Source organism: Aquarana catesbeiana, linkage group LG06, assembly GCF_042186555.1.
Source record: "Aquarana catesbeiana isolate 2022-GZ linkage group LG06, ASM4218655v1, whole genome shotgun sequence".
Lineage (NCBI taxonomy): Eukaryota > Metazoa > Chordata > Amphibia > Anura > Ranidae > Aquarana > Aquarana catesbeiana.
The window spans coordinates 298,027,885-298,041,080 of NC_133329.1; the positions used below are offsets into that span (position 1 = coordinate 298,027,885).

The 13,196-nt window shown below is 41.3% G+C and overlaps 1 protein-coding gene across 2 annotated transcripts in view; it reads right to left on the bottom strand.

Annotated features, from left to right (window-relative positions):
* KANSL1L (KAT8 regulatory NSL complex subunit 1 like) overlaps nucleotides 1-13,196 on the bottom strand; it is a 206,986-nt gene that overhangs the window by 72,857 nt on the left and 120,933 nt on the right. For both annotated transcript variants that reach the window (XR_012244986.1, XM_073633544.1), the window contains exons 10-11: nucleotides 6,913-7,001; nucleotides 263-411 (exon numbers count right to left, since the gene is read on the bottom strand). Coding sequence is in view for 1 of the 2 variants with exons in the window: in XM_073633544.1 (XP_073489645.1) it covers nucleotides 263-411; nucleotides 6,913-7,001 (238 nt within the window). In the remaining variant the exon portion in view is untranslated. The remainder of the gene's footprint in view (nucleotides 1-262; nucleotides 412-6,912; nucleotides 7,002-13,196) is intronic.

Below are 13,196 nucleotides of genomic sequence, written 5' to 3' on the forward strand. Positions count from 1 at the left end.
TTACAGCAGCAGGAAAAGGAATTTATGTCACGCTCATTTTAATTGGTCAAAGGACAAGTCGGACTATCTCAAAGTCAGAGCAAAATTGTATCCTGCTCATTCAAGTTGGATGGAAGTAGGACTGAAGTAGAACCGATGTCGCAGGGCAAAGTAGGATCGACAGTCGTACAAAAGTCGTGTATTACCAGTGTGAACCCGGCCTTAGGGAAGGACAAAGAGACAATGTAATCTAGGCTACAAACATATTGTGTATTAATTGTACCTGGGAGTGAGAATTTCTTTGTACTGAGGTTTCTCCAGTTTAATAGGTGCCACCAGATTCATGGGAATAACAATATTATCAATGTCATATGAACTCTCGCTCCTCAGCCTTCGCCTTGTCACGTTGACCACAATACTTGGGTCCCCGGTCTGCAATATAAAAAGCAAAAACAAAACTAAGTTGGTGTTTGTAGCTAAAGAGATTTTATTAAAAAAAAAATGATTGCTGTGTTTTGAATAATGTGCCATACCTCCCAACAGTCTCGGATTGTGCGGGACAGTCCTGCTTTTAACCCTAAATCCTGCAGTCCCATGTACAGAAGTTGTGTCCTGCATCAAGCTACTTTGCTGTTTTTTTCATCACATAGGGGACAAATTGATGATCAATTGATGATTTTTAGATGACAGGTTCTCTTTAATGGGACATACAGAACTTAAAAGACCCTGCATGTCTCCTCTGGGCTCCACTGGATGTATTGCAATGCTCATTACACAGAATTTTTATTGCAGAAGAGACATTTTGCAAAATTACTCATTCAATGTTGGTACAGATGAGCTATGATTGGTCCTGTCTGTACCATGTGATGACTGTAACCAATCACAGCGCTTCTCACAATAGTACACAATGAAAGCCATGTAGCAAGGCCTTTTATTATGTACAACTGCCTGTCATGTGATCTGCTGTGATTGGGTGACAGATCGCGCCAGAGCACGGCCTGTGGAGCGCACGTCCTGCCAAAACAGGGCGGCTCCCGCACGGCTGTCATTTTAAAATAGGCAGAGCAGGAAGGGATTAAATATCCAAGGCAGGGCGTTGTACAGAAAGGCTAGAACAAGGGGATATATATTTTGGCTGTGGACACAGGTCAGCATGGGCACCCTAACCGCTCTGCAGTTACGCCCCCCATATACAACAAACTGAAATGCCCATTTTTTCTGCTTTCAACACATTAACTTCAGGGACAACTTTATTTTCAGATGCCATTGTAACAAGATAATCAAGGTTATTCAAGTTACCTAAACGTGGTCATAAAGTTAAGGCTGAGTGTGACTACTGACTCTTAATTTCTTGCTCTCCTCTTGACACTTATAGAAATTCCATGCTTTGCTGCCCTCTTAAGACTAGGGTAGTTCAGATACCATAACACAGAAGGTGCACCAACCTAGTGCATTATCCTCAGATATGCTTTTTTAGAAAAATCAAAATATGTAATATTGTTTGTGTATGTATTTTATATATATATATATATATATATATATATATATATATATATATATATATATATATATATATATATATATATATATATATATATATATATATACATATATACACACACATACATACATACACACACATACACACGTGATCCGGCTCTTCTGGGTAGCGGCCGGGAATGCGCGCTGCTAGGGGCTCTCTCTCTCGCTGTGATTATACACAGAGGGTACCGCGGACTCGAAGTCCGCCAGCACCCGCTGATCATCCTGCAGAGATACAGAATGGCGGTCTGCCTATGTAAACAAGGTTGATCGCCATTTCGACAGGAGGGAAGGCATGGATCCTGTGTTTCTGCAAAGCAGGGACTAGGATACATGTCTTTCCCTAGTAAAAGCACCACCCACACTGTAGTAAAACACAGGCTAGGCACACAGGTAACCCTTTAATCGCCCCTGATGTTAACTCGTTCCCAGCCAGTGCCTTACTACAGTGACAGTACATATATTTTTTAGCACTGTATTAGTGTCACTGGTCCTCAAAAAGTGTCAGTTACCGTCCAAATGTCCGCTGCAATATTGCAGACCTGCTATAAGTCGCTCATTGCCACCATTACTAGTAAAAAAAAAATACATAAATAAAAATATCCCACAGTTTGTAGATTCTATAGATTTTGCGCAAACCAATCAATATGCACTTATTGGGATTTTTTTTTACCAAAAATATGTGGAGAATACATATTGGCCTAAATTTATCAAGAAATTTGATTTTTTTCAATCTTTTATAGCAGAAAGTAAAAAATATTATACTTTCAAAAGTCTGTTTTTTTTAATCTCAGTTCAAAAAATAAAAACCTCAGGAGGTGATCAAATACCACCAAAAGAAAGCTCTATTTGTAGGAAAAAAGGACATACATTTTATTTGGGTACAGTGTCGCACAATTGTCAGTTAACTGCTTCCTGACCGCCTCACGCAGATATATTGCGGCAGAAGGGCACGTACAGGCAGATTAACATACCTGTACGTTGCCCTTTAAGAGGCGGCTCTTGGGCGCGCGCCCGCCGGGAGCTCCGTGAGCGTGACCGCGCGTTCCGCGGACTCGATGTCCGCATGGATACCCACGATCGTCTCACGAAGAGGAAGAACGGGGAAATGCTAATGTAAACAAGCATTTCCCTGTTCTGCGTAATGACACTGATCACCGCTCCCTGTAATCGGGAGCGGTGATCAGTGTCGTGTCACACATAGCCCCTCCCCCCCACAGTTAGAATCACTCCCTAGGACACACTTAACCCCTACAGCGCCACCTAGTGGTTAACCCCTTCACTGCCCGTCACATTTACACAGTAATCAATGCATTTTTAATCGCACTGATCGCTGTATAAATGTGAATGGTCCCAACATAGCGCCAAAAGTGTCCGATCTGTCCGCCATAATGTTGCAGTCACGATATAAATTGCTGATCGCCGCCATTACTAGTAAAAAAAAATTATTAATAAAAATGCCATAAAACTATCCCCTATTTTGTAGACGCTATAACTTTTGCGCAAACCAATCAATAAACGCTTATTGCGATTTTTCTTAACAAAAATATGTAGTATTAGTATCGGCCTAAACTGAGGAAAAAAAAACTTTTTTTATATATTTTTTGGGGATATTTATTATAGCAAAAAGTAAAAAATATAGCTTTTTTTTCTGAATTGTCGCTCTTTTTTTGTTTATAGCGCAAAAAATAAAAAACACAGAGGTGATCAAATACCACCAAAAGAAAGCTCTATTTGTGGGAAAAAAAAGAACGTCAATTTTGTTTGGGAGCCATGTCGCACGACCGTGCAATTGTCAGATAAAGCAACGCAGTCCCGAATCGCAAAAAGTGCTCTGGTCTTTGGGCAGCCAAATGGTCCGGGGCTTAAAGTGGAGTTCCACCCACTTTTACAACTCTTCAGCATCCCTCACTAAACTGTGCACTGTAAACGAATTGGATATTTTAAAATTTTTTTTCTCAGCACTTACTGTATATCTGCTGTATTCATTTTTCACTTCCTCCTCCCTGGCCGTGGCCCATCGCATCATTTCCTGTTTGCAATGCCTTCTGGGAAGGGGCAGCAACTTCCTCTGACACTGCCGTTGCTATGGAAACCTTACCTAAAACCTATTACACTGCTTGTGCTGCACTGAGCATGTGCGAGATCTGCAAGGATGAGATCCAGGAAGAAATACAGTCTGGCTTCAGATGCCCACACTTAAGATGGTCACGGCCTGCTGCAAGTTTATAAAATAACAAACTACTGCTATAAACTAACAAAACAGACCTTAGTTTACAGACTAACTTTACTAGAATACATTAAGCTTGTGTATTATAGGGGTATTTTTATTTAAAAAGTATAATTTCGTCCGGAACACCACTTTAAGTGGTTAAATCAACGCAGTGCCATATCGTAAAAAATGGCCTGGTCATGAAGGGGAGGGGAAAATCTTCCAGAGTGGAAGTGGTTAAGAACTATTTTCAGTGTAAAGAAAAACAAGGAGTCCTGGAAGTGATGGTTTGTCCCCCACAGAGCCCTGGTCTCAGCATCATGGAGTCTGCCTGGGATTACATGAAGAGACAGAAGGATTTGAGGCAGCCTATATCCACAGAAGATACTGTATGTGGTTAGCTCTCCAAGATGTTTGGAACAACCTACCTGCCGGGTTCCTTCAAAAACTGTGCAAGTGTACCTAAAAGAATTGATGCTGTTTTGAAGGTAAAAGGTGGTCACACCAAATATTGATTTCAATTGGATTTCTCTTCTGTTCATTTACTTTTCATTTTGGTAATAAACTATTAACACTTCTATTTCTGAAAGCATTCTTAATTTACAGCATTTTTTCGCACAGTACACACACATATATATACACATATCGTTATATATAGAGCTCAGACAAAAAGACTGACTATAGGATGAAATAAAGACTGTACATGCGTAGGCCTCATTACAAGGTGGTCCCCTCTAGGTATAAAGTCCCACAAACACTAGAATACAAACATTGCCTCAAAAGGGTTGTATCAGCTGTGGACTCTGCATGACCCTTGTATTTAACCCTTTACCACCCGCAATGAAACACTGGTGGTGGGGTTTAGAATACTCACGTTCAGTAGTTACCAAGAGAATTACCTGTGAGGAAGATTTCTGATACGTTGGTGTCCTCATACTGATATCCTCAGAGGAGGAAAGACTTGTGAAGTCATTAAACTGGCTAAAAACCCACCGAAAATATAGATATTTTCTTTTCTTTAACAATGTGGACGTGTCTTACATCAAACTAGAATTCTTCTTTAACCTTTTCATTGCCACAAACATAATATAATATGTGTCCACAGCAGCGGGCATTTAAACGTACTACATGTACATTTTACAAACTGACTGCTGGCTCTACAGCCACAGGACTGTTTCTATGTACCCACAAAATGGGCATCGTGTTCAATTTTCTATAAGAAAAGACATCAGGGGTCTAATAGACCACGATATCTCAGTAAAAAAATAAATACATTTCACAGTAATACAGTAATTCTAGGAACATTGTTTATTTTTAAACTATAACTAAAGGTAGTTATACGTTTATGCCAGTTACAGGCACCCCTGTAGCAGAGTACTCACACTATAGGACTGAATGGAGAAAGCATACTTTGCATGCGTGGGCCCCATTGGAAGGTGCCCCCCGCCCCCACTAGGTATTTATTATAATTATTCAAATAATAGAATACAAATATTGCCTTAAAGTGATTGTAAAGGCAGAAGGTTTTTTATCTTAATGCATTCTATGCATTAAAGCAGAGTTCCACCCAAAAGTGGAACTTCCGCTTTAAGTACTCCTAATCCCCTGACATGCCACATTTGGCATGTCATTTATGGGGGGCGGAGTGGGTACCTAGTTCTGAAAGGTACCCAGCTCCCACCGCCTAGGCAACTCCTCCTCTCCCCCCTCCCTGCAATCTTCTGGGATGCATCACAGGTCCCAGAAGATTGCTCGGCCATTCATGAAATGCAGCGCGACTCGCGCATGCACAGTGTGCACCTGGCTGTGAAGCCGCAAGCTGTCACAGCCGGGTGCCCACACTAGTGATGCCGAGGGGAGGCGGGGGCTTCGGGCGTCTGCATCGCTGGACCATGGGACAGGTGAGTGTGTATTTAGTAACAGTCAGTTAAATAAATAGGAGGGCCTTACAAAGGCATTGTTAAATACCATGAGTGCATAGTATTTGCACTACATACTCAGTGCAGCGTTCAGGAATGTGATGCAAACAGGGTGCAGAACTCGGGAATGTGCTTTGTACAGGGTGCAAGGCCCAGAAGTTTGCTATGTACAGGGTGCAAGGCTAAGAAGTTCACTATGTACAGGTTGCAAGGATCGCTATGTACAGGATGCAAGGATCGCTATGTACAAGGTACAAGGATCGCTATGTACAGGGTGCAAGCCTCAAGAGTTCTCTATGTACAGGATGCAAGCCTCCAGAGTTCTCTGTGTACAGGATGCAAGCCTCCAGAGTTCTCTGTGTACAGGATGCAAGCCTCCAGAGTTCTCTGTGTACAAGGTGCAAGGCTCAGAAGTTCACTATGTACAGGGTGCAAGGCTCAGAAGTTTGCTATGTACAGGGTGCAAGGCTAAGAAGTTCACTATGTACAGGGTGCAAGGCTTAGAAGTTTGCTATGTACAGGGTGCAAGGCTCAGAAGTTCGCTATGTACAGGGTGCAAGGCTCAGAAGTTTGCTATGTACAGGGTGCAAGGCACAGGTGTTCTCTATGTACACAGGGTGCAAGGATCGCTATGTACAGCGTGCAAGCCTCAAAAGTTCTGTACAGGGTGCAAATTTAAGTACTGCATGCTTCACAGGCCAGAAGAAGAGACAGAGGGGCTGCTGCCAAAGAGCAGCTACAACTTACAGAGGGTGTGCAGTCTGCACATATGGGCTTTAGGAGCTGCTGCCGGGATAGTGGAGTACATAGTTGAGTTGATAGTGGATCTGCCGTGCACATCCCCTGCCCCCTCCCTCTCTTATATGGATACTGCTGGACAGGGAGGACTGTGCACACCGCTGGGACAGGGACGCTGTCATCTGTTCTGAGTGGAAGTGAAAGCAGCGAGTGGCGCATAAGGGGCTATCGTCGGCCAAAAAAAAGCTCTGGTTTCACCCCTCTGAAGGGTGTCACCCGGGTGCAGTCCGCACCTCCCACACCCCCATATCAATGCCATTGCAGGTTTATTATTTTTAACTAAAAAAAAAAAAAAAAACAAGACTTTACAATCACTTTAAGGCCTTAAGGGGATGTATACTTTTTACTCTATGGTGATTTCAGTTTTAGACCCTGCATGAACCATGTATTAAACATTTGAACACAGTGAAACAGGTGGTGTTGCTGATAATACTCGCATTCAATGACTGTCAAGGGGATTACCTGCAAGGAAGATTTCTGAGAAATTGGTGTTGTCGCACTGATATGATTATCTTCAGCTTGTGCAGCATTGTGAAAGGTGTTTAAAGTCACTGTGTAATACAAAAAAACAGTACTTTAATATATGAAAAGTTATTATATATATACTATAATCAGACTAGACTTTTTGTGCTCCTATAATATGGCTCTCCCCACATATTTTTTTTTTTTAACTTCGTCACCTCTCACACCTGTTCACAACCTATTGACCAGGGAAACTTTTACATTACTGCTATGGACCTGTTTTTTTGGCAGTAAAGTTGTCATTATTTAAGATAACAAGGTGATACACACAAATGATATTGCCAAAAGTATTGGGACAGCTGCCTTTACACGTACATGAACTTTAATGGCATCCCAGTCTTAGTGCATAGGGTTCAATATTGAGTTAGCCCACTATTTGCAGCTATAACAGCTTCAACTCTTCTGGGAAGGCTGTCCATAAGGTTTAGGAGTGTGTCTATGGGAATGTTTACCCATTCTTCCAGAAGCGCATTTGTGAGGTCAGGCACTGATGTTGGACGAGAAGACCTGACTCGCAGTCTCCGCTCTAATTTATCCCAAAGGTGTTCTATTGGGTTGAGGTCAGGACTCTGTACAGGCCAGTCAAGTTCCTCGACCCCAAACTCACTCATCCATGTCTTTATGGACCTTGCTTTGTGCACTGGTGCATAGTCATGTTGGAAAAGGAAGGGGCCATCCCCAAATTGTTCCCACAAAGCTGGGAGCATGAAATTGTCTAAAATGTCTTAGTATGCTGACACCTTAAGCGTTCCCTACATTGGAACTAGGGGGGGCAAGCCCAACTCTGAAATACAACCCCACACCAAACCAAAATACCCCCTCCACCAAATGATTTGGAGGGGTGACCCAATACTTTTGGCAATATAGTGTGGATGAGCAAGTTTGGGGTTGAGGAACTTGACTAGTCTTAGCAGAAGAGAATGAACTTGTGAAAACACCAGCCTGCTCATAAAAAAAAAAAACATTAAAAACATTTTTTTTAGAGTGCATAGATGTTTTACAGAAAGACTAGAGTTCCACTTTAAAGTGTAACTGCACCTTTGTAGCCATTATCCCATTGTCCAATGTTAAAGATACAATCAGGTGGCTTCCAGTTCCAGAATGTTCATAGGGAGGACTCTTGTAGGGACCATGTCCCCTTAACGATTAGGAAGTTGTAAACTCTGCCCCAGCATGCAAGAAATGCATCTGTCCTGTGAAGGAATGCTTTTCACAAATCCAGGGCATTACTGGAGATCTGCCATGCCAGGGATATCTTTACTTACCTAAACAGAAGCCATAAAATCCATAAAATGTGGATGTCTGTTCCATGTCTTGAGGGTGTTGGCTTGAAAGCATTCTAGTGTAAAACTAGGTAAAGGGAACTGCCTTGAAGGTGGTCATCATGAGGCCCAGAACCTTCATGCAGAAGAAAATTGAGAAGTGTTGTGACCAGAGCGTCCAAGAGTTGGACTTTAGGAAGGCAATCTTCTCCTGAGGGGAAGATTCTGGCTTGGGCTGTGTCCAAGACTATGCCCAGGTAATCCAGACGATGAGAGGGCTGGAGAGCAGACTTGAGAATGTTAATTATCCAGTCAATGGTTTGAAGGAACTGGATAGTCTTCTGGACATTGGCAAAGTTGCAACTGAGGATTCCTTCAGCGGGAGGCAATCGATTTGCTTCTGGCTCTTCTATGAACTCAGAGTAATTGTGAACACTTTGGATGCAGAGGAGAGCCTGAATGGCCATGCCACAGACTGGAAGTGCAGGTCTCCCACAGCAAAATACAGAATGCGTCAGTGTGATGGGCAAATAGGAATATGGAGATAGGCATCTTTTATGTGTGCTGATGCAAGAAACCCAATGAAAACTAAAAAAAGTGGGACTTTAGGGGCACAAGGATATTTAAACTACAAAAACATAAGTATAGTTTTGAAATGTTATTAACAAAGTACAAAAAGCAGACATATGGGTTTAAAAACAATTCCAACTATATATTTGCCTCTGTATTTACCCTCGTATTTTTATGTACCAATTGTCCAGCAATGATGTTATTGTACAATGCGGCACACCAAATGGGGGTGACTTAGGTCATCTAATTTGCATATACTCTGTGCTAATTGCACCATTCATGTGTCCTTTGCATATTCTTAATATGTTTTAAATATCTGATGGTCATAGGAGATCGCTTAGATCTATAGTCCCTATGTGGAGATTAGTAGCTGTGCCGCTCATCCCAGGGAGACCATTATCTTTTATAGGGCTTTCTCCATGGGCCCCCACGGGGGGGGGGGGGTGAAATTTCATAATACCTGGTTTTACATGTATATATATTTTTTGTATGTTTATGTTTTGATAGCATTGTACAAATACTAGTACTGTGATACCCCTTTCTCTTTTTTCGTGTATATTTAACAGAACCTCTATCTCCTGAAGAAGCGTTCTGCAACGTGAAACATGTTGAGCAGATAGAGAGCATCCCATTTGGACTACCAGACCTGCAACTCCATTCAATTCCAGTTCCACATTCATAACCACTACTTGTTTAGGGGAAGGTTTCCTTTTCCTTTGAATTTTGAATGTTGGAGTGTATACAATAGATACAGGAGCTATTATTGGTTAATGCAGGATAGGGTCCATTTGGTGTATGAAATAAGGTTCTATATATAGTTGGAATTGTTTTTAAACCCATATGTCTGCTTTTTGTACTTTGTTAATAAAATTTAAAAACTATACTCATGTTTTTGTAGTTTAAATATCCTTGTGCCCCTAAAGTCCCACTTTTTTTAGTTTTCATTTGGTCACATTTACAATTTTGGGGACGTTGGCATAATTTTTCAAAGTACCTACAGTGTCACCCTGTTTTTAGGTACTACGAACTAGGACCCTCTCCTTGATGCAAGAAACCCACCTTGCTTAAGAGAAACCATGACAAATCTTGGAGATTCCATCCAGAAAATTAGAACAGAAAGAAATCTGTTTATGGATTTTAAGTCCAGTATTGGGTAGATGCCTCTATTTGGTTTTGGGACTGTAAAGATGTTTGATTAGAAACCTTGAAACTATTCTTCTGAAGGAACGTGCACAGTCACTATTTGTGCCTGAAGATAGTGCAAGGCAGCTATCAAATCTGCCTTCCTTAGTCTGAAGTTGGCAAATTGGGTGGTAAAAAGCAGGGAGATAGAAAACTCTATTTTTACCCTTTTAAAAATGACAGATTGGACCCAGAGGTCCAGGACCTCTCGGTTTCACACTGGTGCAAACGGCAAAAGACATCATCCCATTCGGAGGAGTGGGGTTGCCCCTTCATTGTAAAGCGGGCTTCTGAGAAGGCTTTGTGGGCCAGGTCTTGTGACCAAAGTAAGCGTTAAACCTTGGTTTTTCGGCTAGACAGCTGAGAAGATTTAGGCTTTTTCCTGTAGGGTAGGAGTACTTTTTCCCCAGTAACTTCTTTGATGAATTGGTCAATGGATTCCCCAAAGAAGTTCTTACCATCAAATGTCATGTGTAGATGATGTTCCTTTCAGGGATGTTCAGCAGACCAGGCTTTTAGCCACAAACTCCTGTGGATGTGCACAGGGATAAGAGAGATTCTTGAAACTTCTTGGATGACATTCTCAAGAGCATCAACATAAAACTATAGGGCTGAAGGCATCAAATGATATTGTTTTAAGAGAGCAGGTCTTCAAAGATAAGTTCCCCATCACTGTTCATGCGACTTAACCAGTTAGCAATAGTTTGGCAAATAAACATGGAAGCAATTGCCAACTGTAGGGCTGGACCTGCATGAACAAATAAGGCATTTAAGAGAGTTTCAAAACGCCTGTCATTAGAATCCTTAGAGGGAACATCCGCAATAGAAATTGCAAGGTGTTTATTAAGAACTGAAATGGCAGGAGCCAATAGGACGTATAGTTTTTTAGGCTCAGTTCACACCTTTTCGTTTTTTATTGCATTTTGCAGAAATGCATTACAGTACATTTAACACGGTTTCTTATGGGAGATGTTCACATCTATGCTTTTTTCATGCATTTTTGGAAAGGGTTAGGAACTTTTTTAAAAAGCAAAACGGTGCGTTTTTGGTTCAATAGACTTCAAAAGGAGAAGCTGCAGAAAAGCACGTAGTGCATTTTTGCCACAATTGTACCGCAATTTGTGTCTTTTAATCTGCCCAACAACAAATTTCATATTCAGAGAATCTGCTATAACCTAGGTGTTGACCAAGATGGCCATAGGAATGCAGCAACGTACTGCATGTATTCACGGCGGAACAGGTGAAAAATGCATCAACTGGGGAGGAGCGAGGCCTTTTCCTTCTGAGACCAAGTCCAGGTAGGAGGGAAAAAAAATCAAATTTTAAAAGTGCTCCCAAAGAAGCGTTAGCGACAAATGTCAGTGGTTGTCACAATAAAAGTTAATAACACTGAAAACCTCTGCCCACTAAACCGCATAGTGTGCTATGACCTGCAGACAGTGTTTAAATCCAGGAAACAGAATTCATAAACAGAGAAACCCTTTCTTAGTTTATTCCCTGATGAGTCTATTAAAGTCCAGGCTTCGCTCATCATAGTGGGTATACCCCGAAAGAGTCTTCAGGCTCTGGGAATCATACAAATGAATCATGGCCCTGGACCTGTATAGCACCCTGCAGTTAACTTCAAACACTGCACTTTGTGCCAAGGTGAGGAACTGACATCCATAGTGCCCGAAGCAAATATTACAGGATTATTCACAATGGGGTATGGCGCTCCCTATAGGATTATATGGGATGAGCAGCTAGAGCGAAGGGGGAGGTGGGGGGGGGGGGGGGTTGTTATCCCTTTGTGTCCTGATGTGTGATAGTGTAAGCTATACCAAATATCTAAATGAAGTTTACAAAAAAACCCTAGTGGTGGTTTACGGTAACCACCAGTAAGTTGTGCCAATATAAGCAATCTTAAGTGATAAAAAATCATAAAAAAGTGAAAACAAGAATATAAAAGGTGTAAACTAAACACCTATAATTGTGATGGGATTTCAAAGAAAAACCACCATATAGTATAGTGGTCTGGCATTGAACAGAGACTTAAAAGTGCACCTCTGCCTAATAATACAAATATATACAAATAACACCAAACAAATTGTAAATAGTGATCATAGTCCATACGGTGATAAATTTCTGCAAAAAAACAGTGTTCAAATTTTCTTCAAGCAAAACCGTGACTGGGGTGCTTTCAGATGTTCTTAGTGACTTTTGTGCTCCCCCTCAAGGGTCCCCACTCACCGGATCCAACAACCCCAAAGGGGCAAATAGCATATGATTATCTCCTCCACGATCTCCTCACCACCGCAATCATATAAGGCGCCCAGGGTAGTCTCTGCTCTCCGTATCGATGATTAGATTATATTCATGGTAGCTCCCTCATAGAGAAAGGAATATAAGGCTCCCATAGTGTAGTAGGTAAAATTTATTGACAAATCTCCATATTATAACCGTAAGGATAAAATAAAAATATACCAATACTAATTAAAAGTTAAAAATAAAAGATAAAAATACAAAAGTCCAACAACAGTGTATCAGATACACCACAGATCAAGGTACAGATACCATAAGTTGAACGTGCCTACTACACTTATATTCCTTTCTCTATGAGGGAGCTACCATGAATATAATCTAATCATCAATACGGAGAGCGGAGACTACCCTGGGCGCCTTATATGATCGCGGTGGTGAGGAGATCGTGGAGGAGATAATCATATGCTATTTGCCCCTTTGGGGTTGTTGGATCCAGTGAGTGGGGACCCTTGAGGGGGAGCACAAAAGTCACTAAGAACATCTGAAAGCACCCCAGTCACGGTTTTGCTTGAATAAAATTTGAACACTGTTTTTTTGCAGAAATGTATCACCCTATGGACTATGATCACTATTTACAATTTGTTTGGTGTTATTTGTATATATTTGTATTATTAGGCAGAGGTGCACTTTTAAGTCTCTGTTCAATGCCAGACCACTATACTATATGGTGGTTTTTCTTTGAAATCCCATCACAATTATAGGTGTTTAGTTTACACCTTTTATATTCTTGTGTTCACTTTTTTATGATTTTTTATCACTTAAGATTGCTTATATTGGCACAACTTACTGGTGGTTACCGTAAACCACCACTAGGGGTTTTTTGTAAACTTCATTTAGATATTTGGTATAGCTTACACTATCACACATCAGGACACAAAGGGATAACAACCCCCCCCCCCCCCCCCCCCC